Here is a 27,962-nt window from a genome sequence, read left to right as displayed (position 1 = left end):
TCTGATATGTGATTTACAATTATTTCCTCCCAGTCTGAGGCTTTTTTTTTTTTTTTTTAATTTTCTTAATAATATCCGTTGAAAGGTTTTTGAGGGAAAAAAGGTCAAGACAGAGCCGTGCTTCAGAAAGACAGTCTGGCTGCAGAACGTGGGATGGATCAAAAGGGCCAAGGAGCTCTCTTCATAAGTTGTAATAAAGGGAACAGATGCAGGCCAATTTGCTTAAAACTCTCTAGTAATCAAAGGGTTAAAATAAGCTATTTATTGAAGCCTGTTTACAGTTCAGTTAACCAGTAAACCAGAATCCGTGAAACTACCAATCTGGGGAAATGCAAAAACCTTTCCAAAGGTTTTCCTTGGTTAGGAGAGGAAGAGAAATGAGAGAGGAGAGACGAATGAGTATTCCAGAGCTACATAAATAATTTCCAGCGCTGTCACACTGGTGTTTACTGGCGGGAGACTAGGCAGAGCGGGTTCTCGGCCCCTGGGATTGCCCGGCTGGTGAAGAGGCCAGGCTGTCTGGAGAGGTGGAGCGCATTTCAGTGGCTCTCTTTGAAAAAGCCCAGCAAGATGTCGGAGCTGTTCTCAGTCTTCCTCCACCTCCTTCTCTTCGAGTTGGTTGCCCCGGTAACCTTTCGCCACCACCGCTATGATGACCTTGTGCGGACGCTGTACAAGGTGCACAACGAATGCCCCCAGATCACGCGGGTCTACAGCGTCGGGCGCAGCGTGCAGGGGAGACACCTCTACGTGCTGGAAATCAGTGACTACCCCGGAATCCATGAGCCCTGTGAGTCCTGAGCAGCCGCTGGGGTGTGTGGGGCGGGACTCCTCCCTTATAAATCCAGTTATTGGGGTGGTTTCTGGGGAGGTCCCGGCAACCTTCCACCTATAAAGTTTACCTCTTTCCTGACCTGGGCTGAGTATTTCCCTCTTCGCTCCCAAACTGCCCCTGCCTCTGCGGAGCAGCTGCAACCCCAATTCAGTCGCCAGGTTCTGTTTGCTCAAACCTTAATGGTAAAAGGTGAGTCTTCTTCTCTGCTCAGGTCCCATCCCCCTTCTTTCCCTCCCATTCCTCTTCTTTTTCCCTTAATATTAGTTCTTTCATGATCTGATGGCTCTGGAGACATAAGCAGAAACAATTCGCCCTTCTAGTTGTGCCAGGAAACTTAGAAGTGTTTAGAGATATCTCTTCGGGGAGTGACAGGGTGGTATCCTAGAGAAAGGTGGAAGGCTGGGGTATTAGTTTTATTTACTGGATTCATTTTGGTTAGTTTGTTTCTATTATAAAAGCAATCCATGTTTGGATTAAAAGTTAGAAATTAGATAATAATAATAATAAAACTCACTCATAATCCCACCATTCACAGATAACCATTGTTAGCATATTGATGGATGTCCTTCCAGACTTTTTTCTATGCATGTTTAAACCCCATCACATAAACACGTATAATTGTTTTTATAAAAATGGGATCACACTATAGCTGCTCTTCTCATTTCATAGTCTGTTTTGAATAGCATCTGTGTCTGTAAATGTAGACCTACATCTTCATTTGTTTGGCTGCATACTATCTCACTGCGTGATTGCATTGAACTGTTCGTGTATTGATGGACGTCTAAGTTGTCCCTACTTTTTCACTGCTTTACTTATAACGACTGAACTGATATTCAAGTTATGTCAGTTTCTCCGTCAAACTGTCAACTTCAAATCTCTCTTTACCTCTCCACTTCCACACCACCAACCCTGGCCTAGACTCCATCACACTCCGCCCAGACTATTGCACTGAGCTCCTAACTGGTCTCCTGACTCCTAACCTCCTCTCTCTGAACCTTCCATTTGGCGTACAGATGCCAGAATAATCTTCCTAAGTACCGATACAATCTCACTCTCCTGCTTTAAAAACCTCACACCCAATGGACTGGCCATGGCAGCTTCAGAAAATTACAAAGGGGAGGCTCAAGGAAGGTTATGTGGTTAACGGGGATAATTGCCTTGCTTTGAAGCTGCCCTTGCACAGCAAAAAGCCTGCTTCTAATCAGATCGTACATCCATTGTTAATGGAGACTATGGGGTTAGCCCCCAACTCCATTCCCCTTCTTGGTGCCCCTGTACTTTCTAGCATTTAAGGTCTTCCTTGAAGCTTTTTCATATAACTGTAGCCCTCAGTGATCCCTCTTTTCCCTGAAGCCCTATAACTCTACCTGTTCATCCATTCATTCCTTTCATTCATTCATTCCACAAATACTCATCACCTACACAATATGGAAGCCCTTTTATAGACTCTGGAAGTACAGCAGAGAATAAAACAAAGACCTTGTCCTCATGGGCCTGAATTCTAGTGGAGTAAGACTGGCAATAAATGGAAAACTAAGTGAATACACATATGTCAGATGGAAATAAGTACCATAGAGAATACTAAATTGGGACAACAAAATAGAGATGCCATAGGGAACACGTGGAGACCAGGGGCAGGCAGGCATTGATGCTCAGGAAGCGCTTCTCCACTGAGGTGGTTTCTGAGCGGATCTGTATGCTGTGCTGATGTAGGGGAGGAAAAGATGGCAGGCAGAGGGCAGAGCAAACGCAGAGCTCCAGGAGGTGGAGTGCGCTTGGCACGTGTGAGGAGCAGCAAGGGGCCACAGCGGATCCAGCAGAGTGAACGATGGGAGAGCCAGAGATAAGGTCAGAGCCGTGTGGCTGGGGGCCCTGGGAACAGTAGGTCCTGCAGGGCCCTATAGGCCTTGGTAAAGAGCTAGGCTTTTACTTTGAGTAAAGTGAGAAGCCATTTGAGAGTTTTAAGCAGAAGAGGGACATTATCTAACTTCAATTTTTAAAAGATTATTTAGAACAGGGGTTAGCAGACTACAGCCCATGGGCTAGCCACCTGTCTTAGCAGATGAAATTTTATTAGAATGTAGTGGTGCACATTCACTTTTGTCTTGTTTATGACTGCTTTTGCTGGAAGAGTTGAGTAGCTGTGACAGAGACAATATAGCCCACAAAGCCTGAAGGATTTACTATCTAGCCCTTTACAGAAAAATTTTTGCCAACCCCTGACTCAGGAGAACAGGCTTTAATGGGGCTGGGCAGATGCAGGGACAGCAAGTGGAAGATTTATTGCAGTAATCCAGGCATGAGGGTGTGGAGGCTTGAACAAAAATGATAACAGTGGTTGCTATGAGAAGTGGTTGTGTTCTGGATATATTGAAAGTAGAGCCAAAGAATTTGATACCGAACACCTACTAAGTGAGTTAACACTGTGCTAGGTTCTACGGGGCAGTGGTTCCCAGACTTCTGGATTTCATACAGAAGATTTTTTTTAATTTAATAAATAGGAAAGATTGGAGGAAACTAAAACAGATTTTCCAGATTTTGTTTTATTGAATAAGGATATGAAGAACTAGAACTATCTGCCGTCTACCATGCCCATCCTTTCCTAAAAGAAAGGAAATTTTAACACCAAGAAAAGTAAGAAAGACATACTCTAAGATTAAAGAAGTACTCTAAGATTAAACAATACACATTATGGAAAATTCACCATATGATTGTTGTGGGTTAAAGCATTCCTTTTGGAAAAGACTGCTGTAGGTAGACTAAAATATGTAACAATGGAGTGTGTCCTAAATAAGATTAAAACTTATATGCATTGCTAATGCCAGTTCCAGTAAAGGAAATAGAACATGTGCAAAAATAGGTAGGTAAAACCTGGGGAGTCGAAAGCAAGCTCACCCCTGGCAAGGAGAACCCAAGATGGCTTCACAGAGTAAGTGACATTTGAACTGGGCCTAGAAGGGTGGAGGTGAGATGAAGGGTAGAGAGGAAAGTGTTGGGTAGAAAAGAAATCACTTGGCAAGAACTTTTAAAAGGGGGCAAGAATGATTTTCTTTAAATGGTTCCGGAGGCTCTTTTAAGATCCTCAGCTCTCACCTTGAGTGGCCAGTTAACATGGCCAGAGAGATGTCCAAGGTGTCAGACACAGTGGCCTCCCTGTTCTGTGCTTCAAGACTTGTCCTCCTCAGAGGTAGACAGATTTTAGTTTCCTAAGTGCCAAGAAAGTTCAAGAAAGTTAAGTTTTCAACTGGGATGATTAGCAACTGTTGTGCCATAACCTAGAGCACATGATGATAGGTTTTTGGGGAAACCATCCTTCTCCTGAAGGCTTGTCTCTGAGAAGCAGCCTGCGCTGTAAATGGACTGAACATGCTGCCTGGGCGCGGCCGCATCAGTCATTAGCCAGGCAACCTCAGGTAGGTTACTTAGCCTCTTCTGTCCCTCCTGCCCTCACCTGGAGGCTAATCATGCCCACTTTACAGGTTTCGGTGACGATTAACAGTAATGAACATAAATGCCTAGTACACCGTGGGGGTTCAATAAATGGTACTCATTATTATGCCTGGCATGAATTTTTGTAACTTTTGTAATTGCAGTTGGCTAGGAAGGGGCTCAGGGATTTTTCGAAAAGACCCAGTGAAATTTTCTTATACTCCTTACCGAAAAAGAGGGAAAAGGGTTGCAAGGTTAGGTGTCAGTGGCACTTCCAAGCTTTCGCATCTTTTCTCTTGCTGCACGTGCACCTCTCCCTTGCAGTGGAACCGGAAGTCAAGTACGTGGGAAACATGCACGGCAACGAGGTGCTGGGCCGCGAGCTGCTGCTGCAGCTGTCCGAGTTCCTGTGCGAGGAGTTCCGCAACGGGAACCAGCGCGTCGCGCGGCTCGTGCAGGACACGCGCATCCACATCCTGCCGTCCATGAACCCCGACGGCTACGAGGTGGCGGCCACCCAGGTACGGGGTCCTGGGAACACGTGCCGTGGAGGGAACAAGGCCATCTCAGGAAATAAAGTAAAAGCCAGTAGACAAGATGCCCTCTCTGTCCCAAAAATTTATCAAAAATAAAAGATAAAATGGCCGAGAGAGGAAAAAAAAATGCCAACAGAAATATAAGAAAGGGTGAAGACTGGGGTTCAGTCCTGTAGCACCTCAGGCAATAAATGTGGGCTGTCTCTGAGCCGCTGTTCCTGCAATAGTTTCCCAGATGACCTCACGGTTTTATTGTGAGGATCAGTGTGGCAACATCTGTGACACACTGTGTAAACTGGAAAATACTAAACTGATGTGATATTGCAAAGGATATTGCAAAATATACCTCCTTTCCTGAGCTTTTAGCTTCACACCCTAAACACCCTCCTCCCCTCCACACTACGTTTTCATTTGCATTTGTGGGGAAAATATCTGGGAGAACAGCTTTCACGGAATCAGGGCGCAACAGGCTAATTCCAGATTCTTCATACTTTATCATATTTCTGTAGGGTTTTTCCTCCACTAGCATAGTATTCAGTCTTTCCATTCTTTATTCTAGAGTTAGATTTGCAATGGGACAGATAAGGAAAAATGTCTGTGGGCTTTTTACTTTATTTCTTAACATAAATTCAAAATTTCAATGTGCCTAACTTTCAATCAATGGTTCTCCTTTGTGACTGTGATCAGAATCACAGGTTTTCAAAGAACAGGAAGATTGGAAAGAGGTGGAGGGGAGAATCCCAGCCTGGCCGCTTTGCTTCTGTTAGCCCTTCCCTGTACTGCAGTGGGAAGCTGAGAACCGGCTCAGTCCTGCCCACATCCTTGGCAATAGGTGGGGTTGTGGAGAGTGGAGAAAGCCCAGCCCACCCGCCAAACCTTAGGACTATCTCTGGGAAGCTGGTCACCTCTACCCCCCTCTGTGCTCTTATTCAGAGGGAGCAGATCTTGAACTGAACCCAAGAGAGAACCCATCCGGTTCTCAGACTCCCAGAGCTACTTGCCATGCCCAGAAGAAACATGTCTGCATGGCTGTGCAGGGGACACCTGCCTGACCACCAGACTTTAAAGCCACTTGTAGGTAGGCAGAATAATGGCCCCCCAAGTATGATCATGTACTAGTCTCCAGAACTTATGAATATGTTATATTACTTGTCCAGGGGAAATTAAGGTTGCAGATGGAGTTAATGTTGCTAATCGGTTGACCTTAAAATATCCTTGGTTATTTGGGCAGTTCCAGTGTGATCAATCGCAAGGGTCCTTTAAATGTGGAAGAAGGAGGCCGAAGGTCAGAGTTAGCAAGATTGAAGATGTTACACTGCTGGCTTTGAAGATGGAAGAAGGGACCACAAGCCAAGGAATGTGGATGGCCTCTGGAAGCTGGAAAAATCAGGAAACATATTCCCCTAGGGCCCTTGAAAGGAATACAACCCCATGGACACCTTGCTTTTAGTCCCTGAGACCTGTTTTAGTCTTCTGACCTCCAAAACTATAAGATAATAAACTGGTGCTGTTTTAAGCCACTAAGTTTGTGATAATTTGTTCAAGCAGCAATAGGAAACCAATACATCACCAACCCTATTTATGGGAACCTTCTATTAGGGGAAGCCCCTTCCTGCCAGCCTAACTGTTGCCCAGCATGCCTGGTAAATCAACTGATGAAGCTCATAGCGATTAATGTTCAAGAGCTACCTTGATATGAATGAATAGGCAGTGAAAAAACCCTGGAAGCATAAAGAAAGTCATTATGTCACAGAAGTGTATATCAAACTGAAAAATCATATGAATGTTTTCCACTGGAACAGAATTGATGTAGACAACTTCAAAGAACTTAAAAAAAAATGTTTCAACACAATCTAAAAATAAAATACAAGTGGGATGCCATAAAAAAGAAGAAGTCTTAGAACAATAATGAATTCATCAGAAAAAAATATGATCTGCCATGTCTTATTGGTTAGAAAAAAAAAAGAAAAGGAAAACTATGAGAGCAGTAGTAGATCGGTGAGTTTTAGCTACCCAGCATCAATTCGTTCACTTCCAGGAAAAGCCAACAATTTGGGGTCTACCCTCTCAATCCACAGGGCTCCAGTGGACATTATTTGCTTTCTCCAATGCCACACAAAACATTAAATGGAATTTCAATTTTGCGTTAGCCTCCTAACATATCTCTATCACTTTATATATTTAATTTTCATGTATATATCTATCTCCCCATGTATACTATGAATTCCTAGAAGGCTAGAATAATGTGTCATTTATCTCTTTCCACAGTGTCTATCAGAGAGCTTTGAATAGAAAAGGACTTAAGTAGATGCTGGTTGACTAAATGGATGACCGAATGAGTGAATGAATACATGAGCAAATAAATGATAAAATTTGAAGTATGAGCAGAGAAATTAAGGGATCCAGAAAGTTGATACTGCTCAGAAGACAGATAAGTAAGGATCCTAAATTCTTTTTAAAAATGGGAGGGGGGGTTTCCATGGTGTGACCACTTTGGAAAACAGTTCAGCAGTTTCTAAAAAAGTTAAACATAGACTTAACTTATGACCCAGCAGCTCTACGTATAAGGGTCTACCCAAGGGAAATGAAACATACGGCCACACAAAGACTTGTATGTGAATGTTTAGAGCAACATTCTTCATCATAGCCAAAAGGTGGAAACAACCCAAATGTCCACATTGAGCAGTGGGTTGAATAGTATCCTTCCCCAGATTCACATTCACCTGAAACCTGTGCATGTGACCTTACTTGGAAATACGTAGTCATCCCTCAGTATGCTTGGGGGATTGGTTCCAGGACCCCCCCCCCATTGATACCAACATCCGTGGCTGCTCAAGTCCTTTATGTAAAATGGTGTAGTGTTTGCATATAACCTATACACATCCTCCCTTCTACTTTAAATCATCTCTAGATTACTTAATATACCTAATACAGTGTAAATGCTATGTAAGTAGTTGTTATGCTGTATTGTTTAGAGAAGACTGACAAGAAAAAAGTATACATGTTCAATACAGATGCAACCATCGTAAGCCTAACAACATTTTTTCTCTGCAATTAATTGAATCCATAGATGTGGAATCCATGGATACAGAGGGCCAACTGAGGGTTTTTGCAGATGTGATTAAGATGATGTCAAACTGGATTAGGGTGAGCTCTAAATCCAATATGACTGGTGTCCTTATAAAAAGAAAGAAATTCGTAAACCGAGATGTGTATACTGGGGAGAAGTTCGTGTGAAAATGGAAGCAGAAATTCGAGTGACGCATCTACAAGCCGAAGAATGCCAAGGATTGCCTCCAGCCACCAGAAGCTGAAAGAGACGAAGAGGGAGACTTCAGAGAGCACGGCCCTGCTGACACCTTGATTTCAGACTTCTAGCCTCCAGAACTGTGTGAGAATAAATTTCCGTTATTATAAGCCACCTGGTTTGTGGTAAATGGTACGGCAGCCCTAGGAAACCAACACAGTCCATCAACTGGCAAATGGGTAAACAAAAGGTGGTAAATCCATGTAATGGAACTATTCAGCAAGCAAAAGGAATAAAGTACTGATACCTGGTTCAACATGGATGAACTTCAAAAACATTATGCCCAGTGAAAAGAAAAAACACAAAAGAACACATAATGTGTGATCCCACTTACGTGACACATCCAGAAAAGGCAAAACAATGGAGACAGAAATGACTGCCTAGGGCTGGGGTGAAAAGGAGGTGCGACTGTAAATAGAAATGAGATTTCTATTTCGGGTGAGAAAAATGTTCTAAAATTACATTGTGATGATGGTTAATACAACTCTGTAAGCACACTAAAATTCTTTAAAGTATGAACTTAAAATGAGTGAATTTTATGGTATATGAATTATATCTCAGTGAAGCTGTTCATAAAAAAATTGGGGATCCCATTAACCTGAAACACCGCACTCTTGTTAGGGCTTCTCCTGGGATCTCCACCTCCGGCACGTGGTCTGCAGGGAAACTTGAACTGCACCACGGGGACTTTGGACAAGTTAAATAAGAAAATGCTAAATCATTTGATAGATTAAGCTAATATCTAAAAAGAACTATATAATGCTCTTCAGATATAGAATTTAGTCTGAAACCTTCATCTTTCATCTCTTCATTTCCCTCTTAGGGCCCAAATTCGTCCGGGTATCTGGTTGGCAGGAACAATGCAAATGGAGTGGACCTGAACCGAAACTTCCCTGACCTCAATACCTACATCTACTACAACGAGAAGTACGGCGGTCCCAACCACCACTTGCCCCTTCCAGACAACTGGAAGAGTCAGGTAGGAGACAAAATTTGCAAACAGAAACAGGTAAATCAGCATCTGGAATTTCTTGCAGAAGATTGCTAAGCAATCCTCACATCAACTAAACAAGCAAGAATTAAGCATCAACTCTACTCCATGTTAATCTGTCTAGAGCAATGATAACTATATCTTAAGCTTCTTTGTATTTATTTCTTCCCCCAGGGTACAGCCCTCCTGGGGGCGCATGCTCACTAAATGTTTGTTATTAGTGGTGATGGTGGCAAAGGAGGTGAAAGCAGTATCATACAGTTGCATGATATTTAACAATTTTTTTTTTTTAGAGTCAGGGTCTCACTCTGTCACCCAGGCTGGAGTGCAGTGACACAATCATAGCTCACTGTAACCTCGAACTCCTGGGCCCAAGTGATCCCTACACTTTAGTCTCCTGAGTAGCTAGGACTATAGACTCATGCCACCATGCCCGACTAATTTTTAAACTTTTTTTTAGAAACAAGGTCTAACTATGTTGCCCAGGCTGGTCTTGAACTCCTGGCCTCAAGCAATCCTCCCACTTCAGCCAAAGTGCTAGAATTACAAGCGTGAGACACTGTGCCAGCCCAACAAAATTCTTTCATAGCCCATTTCGGTTGATCATCATAATACTGTGTGGTGAATGCATGAAGGCATCAAGCAGTGTTATCCATCTCTGTTTTATAGCTATTACACTTCGAGATAAAATAATGTAAGTTCACATAGCTAGTAATTGATGGAATCAGGATTAAAACTCAGGCCTTCTGATTCTCATTGCAGCATTTCTTTCTATTACGGTAGGCTGTGGACAGAGAACGCTAGCACTCTGTAGAGAAGTCTCTCTTACATGTGATGGACTGTGTGCTCATCCACAGTCAGCTACAGAAGGCAGTTCAGCCAGGGGGTGTAGCGCAGGGTAGGGCACTGCACTGCAGAAAGAGGTTCAAGGCGTCTAACCCATACAGTTGTTCCTCTTACCTTCCTGTATGACCCTGGACTACTTTGCCGGACCCTCCCTTGGTTCCCTTACTCTCTCACAGGACCCCAGCCTCTCTCTCCCCAAGGCCCACAAGGCCACCCCTGGGGAACGGGAATGGTTTCATCCTGCTGGTGGGCCTGCTCCTGGGCATAGCTGCTGTCATCCTCGGAGCACCACGGCCACCCCTGGTTTCTCCACTGTGTGGGATGATTCTAAATGTTCTATCTGTGAATATCTAAACTTAGAGACTGGGGACAAAAAATGTAAAGCAGTGTAAGCCTTTTAATTGGGAGTTTCCCAGACAAAATGTTCTGGTATTTTTCCCTTGAAAATGATGCAAAAGTCATGCTGACATGTTAGATTTCTGATAGCAACTGTCCTCTTGGCTCAAGTAAATAATAAATCAAAAATAACTTGGTACAAATCAGCATATCCAGCCCAAAGAATGTTCTCATTTATTAAACGTATTTCTCTAAGTAAAATAAGGTAATTGAGTCAATCATAATTGGGCTCCCACTCAGTCCTGTCTGTAAATCACAGAAGAAAAAAGACATCGAGAAGTTTCTCTTGCCCTTGATGGAACAGCCTTGAGGAAGAGGAGCACTGAGAAGCTGCCATTGTTCTGATAGGACATGAAGAAAGGGCTGCTTCAAAGCATCTGAGCCCTGGTCACAGACCAGGACTGGTGCCCTTGGTATTACGTCCATTCAGATTGAGTGAGACTCAACCCTATTCACCCAGTCCCCCTGGGATGGAAAAGATGGGGCCTTCAGAGCTGACCCCCAGTCCAGGGGGAACCATTGACACATGAACACCATATAATCTCTAAACATGTCCATCCTAAGAGGAGGAGAAATGCTGAAGTCTGTAAATTATTTACTCTTTTTTTCCCCCAATCCCCCAACCATGAGACCTTAAATTGTTTACTTATACTGCAAGTCCACATGGATTCAAGGCTTTCTTTGTAATACTTTCACTCATATGCAAGGCAAAGGGAGGAATTTCACTACTTAGCCAAGACTGCCCCATTGGATGGTATGTTTAAACTATGACATTTGGATATGACCACAGGAGTGTGTTCCACATGTCAACATTGCAGCAGATGTGTTGGGGGAAAGCGAGGTTGAAAACCATTACTGTAAACCAGCATTTTCCAGATTTATTTACTGAAGCCCTAAATTTCTGCAGAGATGCCTTATAAGGCACTGGAGCAGTGAGCAAATTGGGAAATCCTTTCCTAGGGACCAGAGAGAGGCCAATTTGGGGCTCTGAGCTCTCCAATCATGGTACCCCTCTCCATACATAACTTCTCTTTCTCTCTCTCGCTCAATAGACTTTATTTTTTTTTAGAGTAGTTTTAGGTTCACAGCAAAACTGCACAAAAAGTACAAAGAGTTCCCATATATGCCCTGCCCTCCTTCACCCACCCCACCACCAACATCCTGCACCAGAGTGGTACATTTGTTACCGTCAGTGAACCTACCTGGGCTCATCATTAACACTCAATGTCCATAGTTTGCACTGGCACTTTCTCGGTGTAATACAATCTATGGGTTTGGGCAAACGTGACGATATGTATCCACTATCATAAGAAGAGCTTCACTGCCCTAAATGCTCTCTTTTGACCCATTTTGTATACTGGAATTCCACATAAGGAAGTAATAAAAGGTTCTGTACACTCAACTGTTGAAACTAAAGGTCAAAATTTGCCCACCTACACTCGTCATATCTGGGAGGACTCTGTTTCAGGCAGACATGCTGTCTCCGCAGGCCACTTCCTCAAAGACTTCTTCCAACGGCCATGTGGCACCTCCAGCTGCACCTTCACCGCCAGCCTCTCCTCTCCTCGCAGGTGGAACCCGAGACGCAGGCGGTGATCCAGTGGATGCGCTCCTTCAACTTTGTCCTTTCAGCCAATCTCCATGGAGGGGCGGTGGTGGCCAATTACCCATACGACAAGTCCCTTGAGCATCGGGTCCGAGGCTTCCGCAGCACTGCCAACTCCCCCACGCCTGACGACAAGCTTTTCCAGAAGGTATGCAGACTGGCAGCTTGTCCCGCTGCCGAGGGAGCCCTGGGGCTCAGGAGATGAGCTTCAGGTCAGTAGCACGGGACCCCGTGAGGACAAGTCCACAAAAATTGAACACACTGCTGCGAGGAGCTCACGGGCGAGTAAATCACGTTTTGTTTTGAGTGATAAGCCATAAATTCATGAAAAACTAAATAAAAAGGAAAGCTTTATAGTACAATTGCCACAGTGTAGAAAATACTTAAGCTAATGACAAGTAAGAAATATACCAAAACTATAAGCTGCCTCCATCCAATTAAAAAAAAAAAAAAGAAATATACCTAAAAACTAATGGCATTAAGTGTGAATTTGGGCGGCGTCTAATTTACAATTTTATGATAATATGTTCATATTAATGAAAAATAGGCTAGGCATGTTAAAAAGTTTAAATAATAGTTCAAAATAATAGAATAAAATTAATATATTATCATTAATTCTATATTAACAATATAAAATAGATACCATATATTTTATAATACAATAAATTTATAATTATTCTATAATAAAATATACAAGCTAAATTATAAATATATTATGTCATAATATATTAACATATTAACATATAGTGATATAATATATTGATATAATATAAATAATAGTTGTTATTATTGATTCATTAATTAATGAACTACATAGAGACTAACAATAATTGTTGCTTTGAAAAGCAGGGATATTATTATGTTTTATTCTCCATTAATCTTATTTTGTCCACTGTCATAAAATAGAAATGAAGGAGAATTATAGGGAGGCCTTCCAGCACACACTTCGCATCCCCCAACACACAGGACTTTTCCTGGAGAAGTCCTGTCTTACTTGCTCCTTGATTTCTTTTACAAATTTGGCTAGAAAGTGGTGCAACTAGAAGGATCTTCTATATCATCTACTGCCACCCCTCACATTGCACAGGAAAAAACTTAGCCCCAAAATAGTGAAAAAAAAATCAGAGTACAGATCTCCTGACTCCAGTCTAACACACACACAACACACTGTTACACACACACAACACACTGTTACACATATGCACACACACACCGTCTCTCTATCCCTGATCATATTTTCTTTCACTAAAGCAAATAACCAGCTATTTGTACCTAGCAGGGCTTCTTGACTTTACCGGAGTTCTGAGTGGGAGCTTTGCCCTAGGAGTTGGAAAGACTCGAGGTCATTTTCTGCCTGCTCTTCCTCTAGCTGGCCAAGGTCTACTCCTATGCACATGGATGGATGCACCAGGGCTGGAACTGTGGGGATTACTTCCCAGATGGCATCACCAACGGGGCTTCCTGGTATTCTCTCAGCAAGGGTAAGGACGGTCTTGGGACTGCTCAAGCTGAAGTAGAATAGTGCTCATTTTCCTAAATCCCCAATTTTCTCAGGGAAATGGTGGAATACTATAGAATTTTGCACTGAAGTAGAGATCTCAGGTTGGCATTTAGTGTCCAGTTTGTGATTCTTTAAAACTAAGGTAGAGACAACTTGTGGTCCTGTAAAACTGGTGGTTTACACAATAGATCAGGGCATGGGAGGAAAACAGTGTAGCCAAACGTTTCAGGGTGTGAGATCTGAGAGTAAATTGGGTTGAAACCTGGCTTGCCCACTTACCAATCCTGTGGCTTCAGGGTAATGACTTAACCTCTCTGTGCTTTGGTTTCTTCATCTGTAGTTCAGAATAAAGTACCTTTTCAAGTCACTAAAAAAAGGGGAAAAAAGAATAATAATACTTGCCTCATAATTTTGATGGAAGTATTACATAAAATACTACACATAAAGTATATAGAAATGCTTGGCTACAAATTGGGTTTTTTAAAAAAAGTATGCCCCACATAGTGACAGATGAGCAGAGGGGCTGGGCTGGGCACAGCCAGCTCCCCTGAGACGTGCTGTCTGTAGCCTGACTGCCTATCCCCTATAAGCAAGAGTTTGCCATGGATGTTGTGTCTTGTGGCACTAATAATGTAGCCTCGAAGAGCAGAAACCTCCAGCAAGAGGCTTCTCTCTCTAGTCCCTGGGCCTTCGCCATGACCAAGAGTCAAGGCAGGACCTTTGTCTGTGAACCTTCAATGGACAGGGAACATAAGGCCAGAGAAGAGGCTGAAGCAGGAAGCCAGGTTCTTTTAGGAATCATCTTCTAGTGTCTGTCTTTCTCCATCCTCTCAAATCTGACCTGGCCACAGCCTAGGTAGCAGATTGGTGACAGCCAGGTTGGTGGTTGGTCCTGTGGAGAGTGGAGAGGAACAAGGTTAAGGAGTCCCCAGGTGCTGGGGAGGTAGGTTCGTTGTGGCCAAAAACTCATTTGAACACAAGGCAAGAAGATTTTGTTGAACTTTCCCTGTTTTAGTTTGTATAATATTAGGAAAGCAATAGATTTTTTTGTGCCCCAAATTGAAAATATCGAACATACTTTTTCAAGTTATAATTGTTCTTTTTTTCCTCTGTCTTCCCTTTCCCTTCTCATCCCCTGAGGCAGCCTGCCCCATGCCTCCCCTGAGAATCATTGCCCTAAATTAAGCTGGTGCAATTCCGAGGTCGTTGAACCAAACACAATGCTTGTTCCAGCAATGTGGTCTTTTGACCGGCATCATGAGCATCACCTGGGAACTTATTAAAAATGAATGTTTTGGGGGCCCCACCCAATACCTACTGAATCAGAAACTGGGGATAAGACCCAGAAATATGTATTTTAGGGGAAGGCTCAGCCTTCCAGATGATTCTAATGTAGGGAGAGAACCAATATAACAGGCTATAGTTATTGTTCTTCAACTTTCCCTATTCTTTCTGTAACAGCTGCTTGCACTCATCAGCTTAAAGACAAATGAAAGTTGATGAAATGGATAACTGTTTTCAATTTTTATTGTGGTAAAAATACACATAAAAGATCACCATCTTAGCCATTTTAAGTGTGTGGTTCAGTGTTATTATCAATACATTTGTAATGTTGTGCAACCCTAACCGCCATCCATCTCCATAAGTCTTTTCATCTTGAAAACCTGAAACTCTATACCCACTAAATAATAACTCTCCATTCCTTTCTCTCCCCACCCCCTGGCAACCTCCATTCTATCTTCTGTATTTATGATTTTGACTGCTGTAAGTATCTCATATAAGTGAAATCATACGGTGTTTGTCTTTTTGTGAATGGCTTATTTCATTTAGGATAAGGTCTTCAAGGTTTATCCTTGTTGTAGCATGTGTCAGAATTTCCTTCTTTGTTAAGGCTGAGTAATATTCCCTTGTGTGTATATACCACATTTGTTTATACATTCATCTGCCTATGGACACCCGTTGCTTCCACTTTTTGGCTATTGTAAACAATGCTTCTATGAGCATGGCTACGCAAATATCTCTTTGAGACCCTGCTTTGGGTTCTCTTGCATATATACCCAAAGCGGTATTGCTAGATCCTATGGTAATTCTATTTTTAACTTTTTGAGAAACTTCCATACTGTTTTGCACAGCAGCTGTACCATTTTACATTCCCACCAACAGTGCACAAGGGTTCCAATTTCTCCATCCTCACAGACGCTTGCTAATTTCTGGGGTTTTTTGATAGGAGCTATCCTGATGGATGTGAGGTGGTATCTCATTGTGGTTTTGATTTGCATTTCGCTAATGATTGGTGATGCTGAGCATCTTTTCATGTGCTTCTTGGCCATTTGTATATCTTCTTTGGAGAAGTGTCTATTCAAGTCCTTTGCCCATTTTTAAAATAAAGTTGTTTTTTCGTTGTTGTTGTTGAGTTTTAGGAGTTCTTTGTATATATTCTAGATATGAACCCCTTATCAGACATATGATTCACAACTATTTCCTTCCATTTATAGGTTGCCTTTTTACTCTGTTGATGTGGCTTTTTTTTTTTTTTTTTTTTGAGACAGAGTCTCACTGTGTCACCCTGGGTAGAGTGCAGTGGCATCATCATAGCTCACTGCAACCTCCAACACATGGGCTCAAGCAATCCTCTTGCCTCAGCCTCCCAAGTAGGTGGGACTATAGGTACATGCCGCGACACCCTGCTAATTTTTCTATTTTTAGTAGAGACGGGGGTCTTGCTCTTGCTCAGGCTGGTCTCAAACTCCTGAATTCAAGCAATCCTCCTGCCTTGGCTTCCCAGAGTGCTAGGATTATAGGGGTGAGCTACTGCACCTGGCCAATGTGGCCTCTTGATACATGAAATTTTTCAATTTACACGAAGTCCAATCCACTATTTTTTCTTTTGTTGCCTGTGCCTTTGGTATCATATTCAAGAAGTAATTGCCAAATCCAATGCCATGAGCTTTTGCCCTATGTTTTCTTCTAAGAATTTTATAGTTTTGGGTCTTTAGGTCTCCGATCCATCTTGAGTTAATTTTTGCACATGGTGTTAGATAAGGGTCTAATTTCATTTATTCCCATGTGGTTATTCAGTTTTCTCAACACTATTTGTTGAAAACACTGTCTTTTCCCCATTGATTGATCTTAGTACCTTTGTCAAAAGTCATTTGACCATATATGCAAGGGTTTCTGGGCTCTTTTCTGTTCCACTGATCCATATGTCTGTCTTTATGTGAGTACCAGTGTTTTCATGACTATAGTTTTGAAATCAGGAAGTGTGAGTGCTCTAGCTTTGTTCTTCTTTTTCAAGACTGTTTTGGCTATTTGGGGTCCTTTGAAATTCCACATGAGTTTTCTATTTCTACAAAAAGTCATTGGATTTTTTTTTTTTTAAGACAGAATCACTGTCACCCAGGCCGGAGTGCAGTGGCCCAATCATAGCTCACTGTAACCTTGAAGGGCTCAAGTGATCCTCCTGCTTCAGCCTCCCAAGTAGCTGGGACTACAGATGCATGTCACTATGCCCAGCTAATTTTTAAATTTTTTGTAGAGAAAGGGTCTTGTTATATTGCCTAGGCTGGTCTCAAACTCTTGGCCTCAAGCGATTCTTGCACCTCAGGCTCCCAAATTGCTGGGATTACAGGCATAAGCCACCGATCCTGGCCTCATTGGGATTTTGATAGCGATTGCATTGAATCTGTATATCATGTTGGGTAATGTAGAATCTGTAAATGGATAATTTTTAACCCAAATTAATTTATAATGTAAACCTGATCCTAATAATCAGAAACATATTAAAAAGTAATTGATTCAGGCTGGGTGCGATGGCTCACGCCTGTAATCCTAACACTCTGGGAGGCTGAGGCTCAAGGATTGCTTGAGGCCAGGAGTTTGAGACTAGCCTGAGCAAGAATGAGACCCCATGTCTACAAAAAATAGAAAAAATTAGCCAAGCATGGTGGCATGCTCCTGTAGTCCCAGCTACTCGGAAGGCTGAGGTAGGAGGATTGCTTGAGCCCAGGAATTGGAGGTTGCAGTGAGCTATGATAACACCACTGCACTCTAGCCCGGGCAACAGAGCGAGACCCTGTCAAAAAAAAAAAAAAAAGGGTAATTGATTCAACTGAATAATTGAATGATATAGAAGATCAGAGAAGGCAAGATTTGGTGAAGAAAAAATAAAATATGGCTGCCTTCTGCTTTTTCAGGAATTTATTTTTCAGGGATAACTATTTTCAGATTAATGTTGTGTTCTCAGGTAGGAGGAGGGATGTGAAAGCAAGATATTCATCTCCTCTCTAACCTCCCAGGTCTGAAGAGCATTGTAGTTCAAAAAGAAAATCTGTTCTCCTGAAAGCAGTACATGTGCATAGTCCACTATTAAGGCACAGCTGATAAGCAGACTTTGGAAATGATAAAAGGGACAAGAAGTGAAATTAAATCATGAAATGGAAAAAACATAGAAGATGGAGATGGCAAATGGGCATTTATGAAGAGAGAAAGCTGGAAAGAGAGAAAGGCATGTGAACTGGGAACTTGGGGAAAGGTTTCCTGGAGGAGAGAATGAAATGAGGTCAAGCGGTAGAAGAGAAGGTGATGGGGGTGGAGAATTTGTGATTGAGGAGACATGAGTTGGGGCACTGGGCAAGAGCCTGGTGATACAATCCGCCACTCCCCTCCTTCCCCTAGGAATGCAAGACTTCAATTATCTCCATACCAACTGCTTTGAGATCACGCTGGAACTGAGTTGCAACAAGTTTCCTGGCCAAGAGGAATTACAGCGGGAGTGGCTGGGTAACCGGGAAGCCTTAATCCAATTCTTGGAACAGGTAAAATCGTATTTAACTTTCATGGTTACAAAAAGAGAAGTGTTTCCCAATGGCAGGAAAAGTGTTTTGTATGGCTCGGGTCTGACTTTTGCTCTGACTCAGTGCAATAGATCTGGGCTGGAGATTTATTCATTCAACATTACTGAGCACAGCTGTCTGTTAGAAACTGTACTGCATTCTGAGAATGATGAGTAAACAAACAAATATCCCTGTCCATATGGAACTTACATTCAAGTGAGGAGGGACAGATAATACAGAAAATAATAAAGTACAATTTATAACATGTTAAAGGAGAAATGCTATGAAAAACTCTTACAGAGAAGGTGACATTTATGAGAGATTTCAAGGAGGTGAGGGAGAGATATGCAGATATCTGGGGGGAAAGCATTCCCTGAAAGAGACACCACAGCAAATATAAAGCCAACAATAAGCACATGAAAAGATGCTCAGCATCACTAATCATTAGCGAAATGCAAATCAAAACCACAATGAGATACCACCTCACATCCGTCAGGATGGCTGCTATGAAAAAAAACCCAGAAATTAACAAGCGTCTATGAGGATGGAGAAAATGGAACCCTTGGGCACTGTTGGTGGGAATGTAAAATGGTACAGCTGCTATGGAAAGCAGTATGGCAGTTTCACAAAAAATTAAAAATAGAATTACCATAGGATCTAGCAATACCACTTTGGGTATATATCCAAGAGAACCCAAAGCAGGGTCTCAAAGAGATATTTGCGTAGCCATGTTCATAGCAACATTATTTACAATAGCCAAAAAGTGGAAGCAACCAGTGTCCATAGGCAGACGAATATATAAACAAATGTGGTGTATACACACAAGGGAATATTATTCAGCCTTAACAAAGAAGGAAATTCTGACATGTGCTACAACACTCATAAACTTTGAGGACCCTGTGCTAAGTGAAATAAGCCACTTATAAAAAGACAAATACTGTCTGATTCCACTTATATGAGGTTACTAGAGTAGTCACATTCATAGAGATGGAAAGTAGAATGGTGATTGCCAGGGATTGGGGGGGAGGGAAATGGGGAGTTAGTGTTTAATGGGCATAGGGTTTCAGTTTTTCAAGATGAAGAGTGATGGAGATGGATGGTGGTGATGGTTGCACAACATTACAAATGTATTTAATAACACTGCACCATACACTTAAAATGATTAAAATGTTAAATTTTGTGTTATGTGTATTTTAATTAAAAAAAAATACAAAGCCAAGTCACCAGTGTGCCTGGAACAATCTCAGAAGTAAGGGAGAGAGAGAGTAGTAGGAGAGGAGATTGGAGAGCTAATACGTAGCTTTACAGACAGATCAGCACGAGAACTTTAGCTTTTGCTCTGAGTGAGTTGGATGTTGAGTAGAGTGGTGCCATGATTTGGCTCAGGCTTTAGCAGGATCAGTCTGGCTGCTCTATTGAGAAGAGATTATTGGAGTGGGAGGAGGGGCAAAGAGACCAGTGAAGTGGCCAGTCCACAATCTTGTGAAGACCAAATGCAAAAACATATGAGACAGGGCTCTGCGACTCAAACCCAGTGTACGAATGTGCTGTGAACTGTATGCTATAAACTTTTTCCTACAGGTTCACCACGGCATCAAGGGAATGGTGCTTGATGAGAATTATAATAATCTTGCAGGGGCTGTCATTTCTGTCAGTGGGATTAACCATGATGTCACTTCAGGTAAGTGGCTGCTTTTTAGGGGGTGGGAAGAAATCTTTCACTCCCTCCTTCTTCAGCATTATCAGGGGACCAGTTTTTAAGCCAGCAAGACTAGCAGGAAGGACATCAGGGACACTGGAGGTAGGGGACTGGAGGAAAAAAGGGTAATAGGAATGGGGAGAGTAAATTAGGAGGCTAGATCAAACAACCACGATGTTGAAATGGAAAATCTTTTGCTTCTGAAGCAAGCAATCCTGAGAGGCAAGAACCAGGAAAACCCAATGTAAGTGTAGCTTCTCATTGGCCTTAAGGAGTCACTGCCACATACAACTTTGTTAGGGGTATTTTCTCAGCTTGAGGCTATTCACATACTGCTGTGAAATGGGGTAGAAAGGGGACTGTAAAGCTGATGTTTAGCCTTGTCCCTGACTCGGGTGTTTTGCTACACCCCCACTGGGGAAAAGATAGCAAGATTCTTTCTATTAATATCAGCTTACTGCAGTGCAAGATTGATGGTGGAGGCAGATATTCTTGGAGCTACATAGAACTGCCTAGAAGGGTACAGAATTATCTCATGGCAGAATGGTGTTGCGAACTGACCCAGCCCAATTTAATCATGTACAGCTCTTGGGTGTTTTTGTTTGTTTCGTTTTTAATGTATAACAGTAGCTACCGATGGTTAAGGGTAGGTGAGATTTGCCTAACTCCCCACAACCTTGATACCAGCAAGGCTCAACCAAATTTTACTACACAAGCATTTATTACCAGGCAGGCATCTTACAGTTCATACAATCTGTTCAAACTGGATGAACTCTCAGCTTTCTGTTCTTTAAAGTGATCTGAATGCATCTTACATGAAAGATTCATTCAAGGCAAAGGCCATATGCTAAAGGCAGAACTCTGTAACTTCACAGGCATCAGACAGAATCCTCCAGCCCAACGGCTGGACCCAGGACTGTTTAGGGATCAAGCCTTAGGCACCATCCCTAAAGAACACAGGCTTCTGGGCTTGCTAGATTGTACCCTGTTCAAGCAAGGGTGAGGAATGTCTCCAAAACATCCTAGCCAAGCAACATATATTGAATACCACTAATTTCACCGGTAAGTGCCCACTTCCACAGCCCAATATGCTAAATTAACAAACTACTCATTTCACCAGTGAAGAAAACCATTGCTAACATTTGTTACGTTCTTTAGCAAAGCACAGAGATAAAGATAGCTGAACCCCTCATAGCTGCATCTGGAGTGGGGCCTTTCTGACACACTAGCTACCCATTCCTGGGTGTGCACCCCCAGCTAAGAAAATGACGTCTCCTGGGGCATAGCTTAAACCATCCCACATATGCATAGTAACACACCTCCTTTGTGAAGTACTTTGAAATAATTACAGACATTTAATAGGAGACAGAAAAAAGACTTCCACATTATTGTCTGTCTCATTCTTTATTGCATTTATTATTTCAATTATTCATTGCTATATACTTAAATTTTAAAGGCACTGTCATGCTTGATTCTAAAGGGATGGAAAGTCATTAGCCAAGATGCTAAACCCCTGCCATAGAAAAACAAGTTTCTTTTGAATTTTATTTTTCCCTTGGCATACTTTTGAAGGTGGTAGAAGAAATATTAAAAATAGGATTCTCAGGCTGGGCACAGTGGCTCATGCCTGTAATCCTAGCACTTTGGGAGGCCAAGGTAGGAGGATTGCTTGAGGCCCAGAGTTCAAGACAAGCCCAGGCAATAGCCAGACTCCATCTCTACAAAAAAATTAAAAAATTATCTGAGCATGGTAGCACGTGCCTGTAATCTGAGCTACTTGGGGACTGAGGCAGGAGGATCACTTGAGCCCAGGAGTTTGAGCCTGCAGTGAGCTATGATGACACCACTGCACTCTAGCCTGGGCAACAGAGAAAAACTCTGTCTCAAAAAACTAAAAAAATAAAAATAAAAATAGGATTCTCAGGATCAGATAATTTAGTCCTGCCTTCCCTCTAGATATAGGATTACCCACATACAGCACCACTAACAGCTGTTTGTCCAACCCAAGGCCTCCATGTCCATTAGTGCAGGTTGTGCACTGCACAACTGTATAGCTTTTCCAGAGACACTGATTCAGTCAGTTTCTGCTTGAGTGCTCACAATTTCATAAAGCAGTCCATTTCTTTTTTTTTTTTTACAGCCCTGTTTATCACAATAGTTTTTACTTCTGTCTAGCAAAATATGCCTCCCTGAAACTTAAACCCATAGCTCTCATTTCTTTAGATAGACATCATTTCTTCACAGTGGCCTTTCAAACATCAAAACAGAGATCTCATGTAGTTTGTCAGGCAAAACACTCACAGATCTTTCAACCTTTCTTCTCTCCTAGTGATCCTTTACTGGATGTGAGTTTGCATTAAAATACAGGGTCTAGAATTAAACCCAATACTTTCAGTGCACAGTGCAGTAAAACCCTTACTTCCTAGGGACTGAGGCCCGCCCATACTTCTATCAAAACAGCCTACAAATGACTTAGATTTTTTCCAGTTTCATTACACTATGAAGAAAAACCAAGGCTGCGCTCAGCTAAACCCCCCAGATCATTTTTAAAATCAAGTTACCTTTTGGGGTAAGTTTTAAATCATAAAACTGAGTTAAAAATCCCTGTGACTTTTAGGTGACCATGGCGATTACTTCCGGCTGCTGCTTCCAGGTACCTACATTGTCACTGCCACAGCACCAGGGTTTGACCCAGAGACAGTGAGTGTGACCGTGGGTCCTGGGGAACCAATACTGGTGAGTGAGGCTGAGCGTTACAGAGCACTGTAATGATCTCTTGTATGGTGTCTTAACTGCGCACTTTTAATCTTCGCCCAGCTTCGCCTTCGACTGTTTTTTTTAAAAAAATCATTGCTCTTATATCCTAATTTTTCTTCTGTCACTCTCCTATTATGTCCTTCCCCACTACCTTTTGGCTTTTCCTCTTTCTCCTGTTTAACATAGCATGTGATTTAAAGCACTGTCTGGTTCTAAATCCAGCTCATTTGCCCACAGACCTTGGACAAATGACCTAATCTCTCTCATCCTTGGTTCCTTCCGCTGTAAATTGGTGATAATTGTGCCTCCTTCACAAGAGGTTGAAATGATAAAGTGCACATGAAGCATTTAGTACAGTGACCACCACATAGAAAGTGTTCAACAAACGTTAGTTTATAAATCCCAGAGACCTTGCCCAGATACACGGGCTCAGCAGTGCCCACGGCTTGCACTTTTCTGTGCCATCAGCAAGGGCTGCCACCAGGGGGCGCCTTGCCACCCCTTCTGGCGCCCAGTGTGCCCAGACAGCCTTGCTGTCCACTCGTTACCGCAAGGAGGCAGCTGCTCTCTGATATTCAGCTCTCTGTGGTTTTCTTTTAAAGATGGGATGAGAAGCAAAGAACTTTAATTTACAGCCTGGACCTTTCCGGTTTGGGTCATATTAGATTGGGATCTCAGAGATAAAGGGGCTCAGAGACTATGGACACTAATCCTCAGATTTCTCAAATGAGAACAAAATAATGAGGTAGTCTATTTAATGAGCATCTACAGACCTTATTTCCCACAAGTCAGCTCTTTCCTAGGGCCTCTCCACTCTGTCCAGTTCCTTCTCTACACAATCCTTAAACTAATGTATAATGCATTCACGTGGCTTGTCTTTTTAAATATGGTAATAGGTACTACTTATTGAATAATTACTGTGTATCAGACACTATATGAGAGCTTTCCGGAATTATTTAACCTTCACAACAACCCTGTAAGGTAGTAGTAAGTATCCCCATTTGTGGCTGCAGAAACTGAAATTTAGAGAAGATGAGAAACTCGCACAGTGTCACTCAGTGAATGGTGGCAGCCAGGATTAGAACCTGCGTCAGGCTCTCGGGCTGCCTCCTTAGCCAGGGTGTTACGGGGCCTCATGCTAAGCTCACAACCCATGTTCATAATTCCTTTTTTTAACACAAGGATCAGGGTAAAGTGTTATTCTTTAAGTCCTTTGAAAATTTCTCTGAAATTTCTAGATGGTTCCTGCTCCCCTCCCACTCCCCCAGTCCCTCTACTCCCAACTCCTGAATATTATAAATTACTTCTACTTGCAGATGCAGAAAGCAAAAAGTAAAGCTTCCATTGTAGCCTGCTAGCTGACCCCAATTTCCCAACTGAGGTATCCTGTTCCCCTTTTTGCTTGTTATATCCTAAAATCAAATGACCCATAAGCAGCTGTATACATAAGTCTTGCATTGCAAGTCTAGTCAATGCCAAATTCAATCAACTGCACATCCTCTTGAGTAACAAACACATTCTGTTTCAAAGAATTTTACCTCCTTTTTCACATATCCTTTAAATAAATTAACATAACCCATCATTATGTCAAATATAGCTCAGAGGGGAAAAATCTGTCATTTGGATACAATTCCCAGATACAGTAACAACTAAGAATCTGTTTATGGATCACAGAGGAGTCTATGCTCTTCCCATTCTAAAGCAGATATCCATCTGGCTGGGGGAAGGAAAAAAGAAAAAGGATTGTTTACTATAGGGTTTTCATGTTACAATTAAGATGCTTTAAAATGTCTCCCAGGGCCCAGTGTTCGCCTTGCTTTTCCCATGGCCTTCTAGATGCTGCTGCTCCTTCCATTTTCATCTGTTCTTGCCTCAGTTTCTTGTCTCTCTTCTTTCTCTCTCTCTCTCTCTTTTTTTTTTTTTTTCCCTTTCGTAGGTTCCTGTATTACTAAATAGGAAATAGTAAACGACACAGTGCAGTTGTCTCTGATTCTCCCCTCCCTGCTTTGGGGAGCTAGCAGAAAAACTGGCTGTTGATTTTTTGCGGAAGGGGCAGGAAACAACCCCACAGAGAGGCCTCTCGGGCAGTGGCTAGATTTCTAACTCCCAGCTGGCTTCAGTGGCTCAAGCTGCTTCAAGGGCGGGGAAAGCCAGGGCTGCCCCAGGGGAGTGAGGTTAGGACACTGCTGCTCCCTCTCCTGTCACTGCCAGGACGGTTCTGCAGCTCCTCCACGCCCAGAATCTCCCGCACTTGTCAGTCACAAGCATCCTTCCATCTGCATGCCATGGCCAGAAGGGAAGAAGTTGCAATGCAGAGCAGAAAGGATTCATTAGGGAGAGGACAGTCAGAGAGAGAGAGAGAGAGAGAGAGAGAGAGAGGAAGCATTAATGCACGTGGAAATTTAGAGTTTGAGAATCCATATTAACTCTATCATTCCTACTATCTATATTGCCAAACAATTATGGCAGAAGGTTTGGTTCTGAAGGGCTGAGACACCCATTGACGTGCCTGAGCACAGCACCTGTGAGTCACCCCGGCAGCATAAAGGGGGTTATTACAGCACCATCAATCACAGCTCTTGTCCTAAGCAGTAATATTGGTGAAATCCTGACTTGATGTGTAGATACAACTTTTTTCGAATACATATAAAATTAATGTAGATTAAGTTCATCCAGCCACACCCCGTGTATCACCCGTGATCGCTTACCGATTTGGGGGGAATATTAGCCAGGTCCCTATGACACCACTGGCACCGCTCTGGGTCATTGCTGTAATAATTCTCCCTAGTTTCCTGCCCTCTGAACCCAGAACTGTGGCGAAAGAGGCGCCAAACTGGTCTCCTCGCTCCTGCGTCCTCCCTCCCAGGTTAACTTCCACCTCAAGAGAAGCATGGCTCCAGCAAGCCCAGTGAGGAGAGCTCCCAGCGGAGGGCGCAGGCTCAGAGCCAAAGTGCAGCCCCGGGCAGCCAGGAAGAAAGGAACGGAGATGAAGCAGACCCCCAGAGGCCCCGCCTGAAGCCCACTGTGCCTGGCAGCCCTTCCGAAAGCCTTCGCTCCTGCTCGGGGATCAGGTGGAGCATTCTTTCTATTTTATTATATGGGACGTATTTAAATATAAACATATTCAGAACAATCCAGAATGGTCTCCGTCTGTTCCAGGGGTAAGCCCTCTCTGGGCCATCATTAGGGAATCAGAGTCTGTGAAAACTGGTGCAGGGGTGCCTACGTCCAGCAGTGTCTGGTGTCCGGGCAGGTTTTCCCATTCGGGGGGCGTGGTGGAGGCACGGTGCCAGGCCGCACCGCATCCAGAGATGGGCTCTGGCTGGTTGGCCCCTCCTTGTCCGGGAGAGCAAAGAGCTTGCAAGGTGGGAAGTGCTTGGGGCAGATTTCTGAATGCTGACTGAAATGCTGAAGGGATCCGCCATCCAGGATCGTGTCAGCAGTAGCCAACAGCATCCCAATAAGACAAAGACTTGACCCGCAAATACCCAGTCCCATGGCTACCCATCTTTGCACACGGGCACTTTAAACAATATGCATCTGTCAAAACATTTTCTGGATGTGTAAGTATGATGCAGACGCCTGTGTGGAATGGCACTCTCCACCTCGCTGAGCTGCCCAGAAAGAACCCATTTGTGTGAAAAGCCTTATTGAGCAAAGTAGATGTCACTAAAGATTTTAAAGGGGTGTGTAGTCTTTCATCACACACTTCGCAGCACACAAGTTCATAAACCTCGTTGGGCACATGGGGGTTCCTGAGTCCCCTCTCCCCAGGGCATGGTGGGGATTCTTTACCATGCACCCCATTCCAGAGCTCAGCCTCTGTTAGACAGGGCAGGCTCCAGGCTCCCCCACCCCTCCCACCAGGACCTCTAATTAGCACAGCCCTTTCTTGCCACTGAGCAATTTAGCTCCTCTAAATAAGTACAGCCGTGCACTGCATAATGACGTTTCAGTCAACGACAGACTGCATGCATGATGGTGGTCCCGTAAGATTATAGTACTGCATTTTTACCGTACCTTTTCTATGTTTAGATACACACAAACTTACCGTGGTGTTACAATCGCCTACAGGATTCAGAACAGTAATGTGCAGTACAGGTTTGTAGCCTAGGAGCAATAGGCTACACCGTAGAGCCTAGGTGTGTCGTAGGCTACACCATCTAGGTTGGTGTGAGCGCACTCTCAGATGCTCACACAACAAAATCGCCTAGCAACGCATTTCTCAGAACATATCCCCGTTGTTCAGTGCTTCATGACTGTGTAGCCATCCCTTGGTATCCACGGGAGATTGGTCCCAGGACCCCCTCGAATACCACATGGATACCAAAATGTGAGGTTGCTCAAGTTCCTTTTATAAAATGGAATAGTATTTGCATATAACCTATGCATAGCCTCCTGTGTACTTCAAATCATCCCCAAATTACTTATCACAGCTAATTCAGCATAAAAACTATGTAATAACTATGTTGTTATACTATATTTTAAAATTTATATTTTTTTAATTGTATTTTTTCCAAATATTTTTGGTCTGCTGTTGGTTGAATGGGAACCCGCAGATACGGAGGGCTAACTGTATTCTCACACTCGTCAGAAAACAAGAGGTGTAGGCCAGGCACGGTGGCTGACACCTGTAATCCCAGCACTCTGGGGTAGGGGGCCAGAGCCAGTGGGAAGGGCTGTCCTCCAGTCTTGGCAAGGTCAAGAAAGGGACCCCAGAACTACTGGAGTCTAAGGTGAGACATAATGAGGTCAGATAGAAGCATTGGTCAGGCAGAAAGAAACGGGGAAACAATGGTCAGGCTGAGGATACTGCAAGTATTGGGGCTCCTGGAAGCTTTGTGGCTTGCTGAGGGAGCTGCAAGAAACTCAGTGTGGTGGTAGCCAAGTGAGGTGCCAGAAGCCAAGGCCAGTGGGTAGGGAGGGACCAAATCATGAAAGACCTTTGAACCATATCGCAGTTTGGACTTTATCCTGAGGGAAACAAAGCCGTTGAGAGGTTCTTCTGAGGGGAGTGCAGATCGGAGTTGGAATGATTGCCCAGACTGCTGCCTGTAGAGCTGGCTGGGGCTGGGGGGAGACTAAGGCTGGACAGTCAGTGAGGAGACTGCTGACAGCCAGGTGAGAAGGGGGCCTGAGTCCAGGCAGGGCAACAGCGGTGGGGAGACACCAGGCAACCCCAGAGTGACTCCCGTCAGCTCCCCGCGGCTCCTCTGCCTTCTTTGAG

The 27,962-nt window shown here is 43.2% G+C and overlaps 1 protein-coding gene across 1 annotated transcript; it reads left to right on the top strand.

Annotated features, from left to right (window-relative positions):
• The first annotated feature begins 327 nt into the window (after positions 1–327).
• Positions 328–25,869, top strand: CPN1 (carboxypeptidase N subunit 1). The gene is made up of 9 exons (XM_069461198.1): positions 328–790; positions 4,589–4,785; positions 8,931–9,086; positions 11,912–12,094; positions 13,316–13,427; positions 18,122–18,261; positions 19,861–19,960; positions 22,596–22,714; positions 25,602–25,869. Exons 1-9 carry the CDS (start codon positions 571–573, stop codon positions 25,749–25,751), a joined length of 1,377 nt encoding a protein of 458 aa, XP_069317299.1. The 5' UTR covers positions 328–570; the 3' UTR covers positions 25,752–25,869.
• The last annotated feature ends 2,093 nt before the right edge of the window (positions 25,870–27,962 follow it).

The sequence above is a fragment of the Eulemur rufifrons genome, chromosome 28 (genome assembly GCF_041146395.1).
Source record: "Eulemur rufifrons isolate Redbay chromosome 28, OSU_ERuf_1, whole genome shotgun sequence".
Classification (NCBI taxonomy): Eukaryota; Metazoa; Chordata; class Mammalia; order Primates; family Lemuridae; genus Eulemur; species Eulemur rufifrons.
Note: the sequence above shows the minus strand (reverse complement) of the source record. Positions and strands in the feature narration are given on the sequence as shown.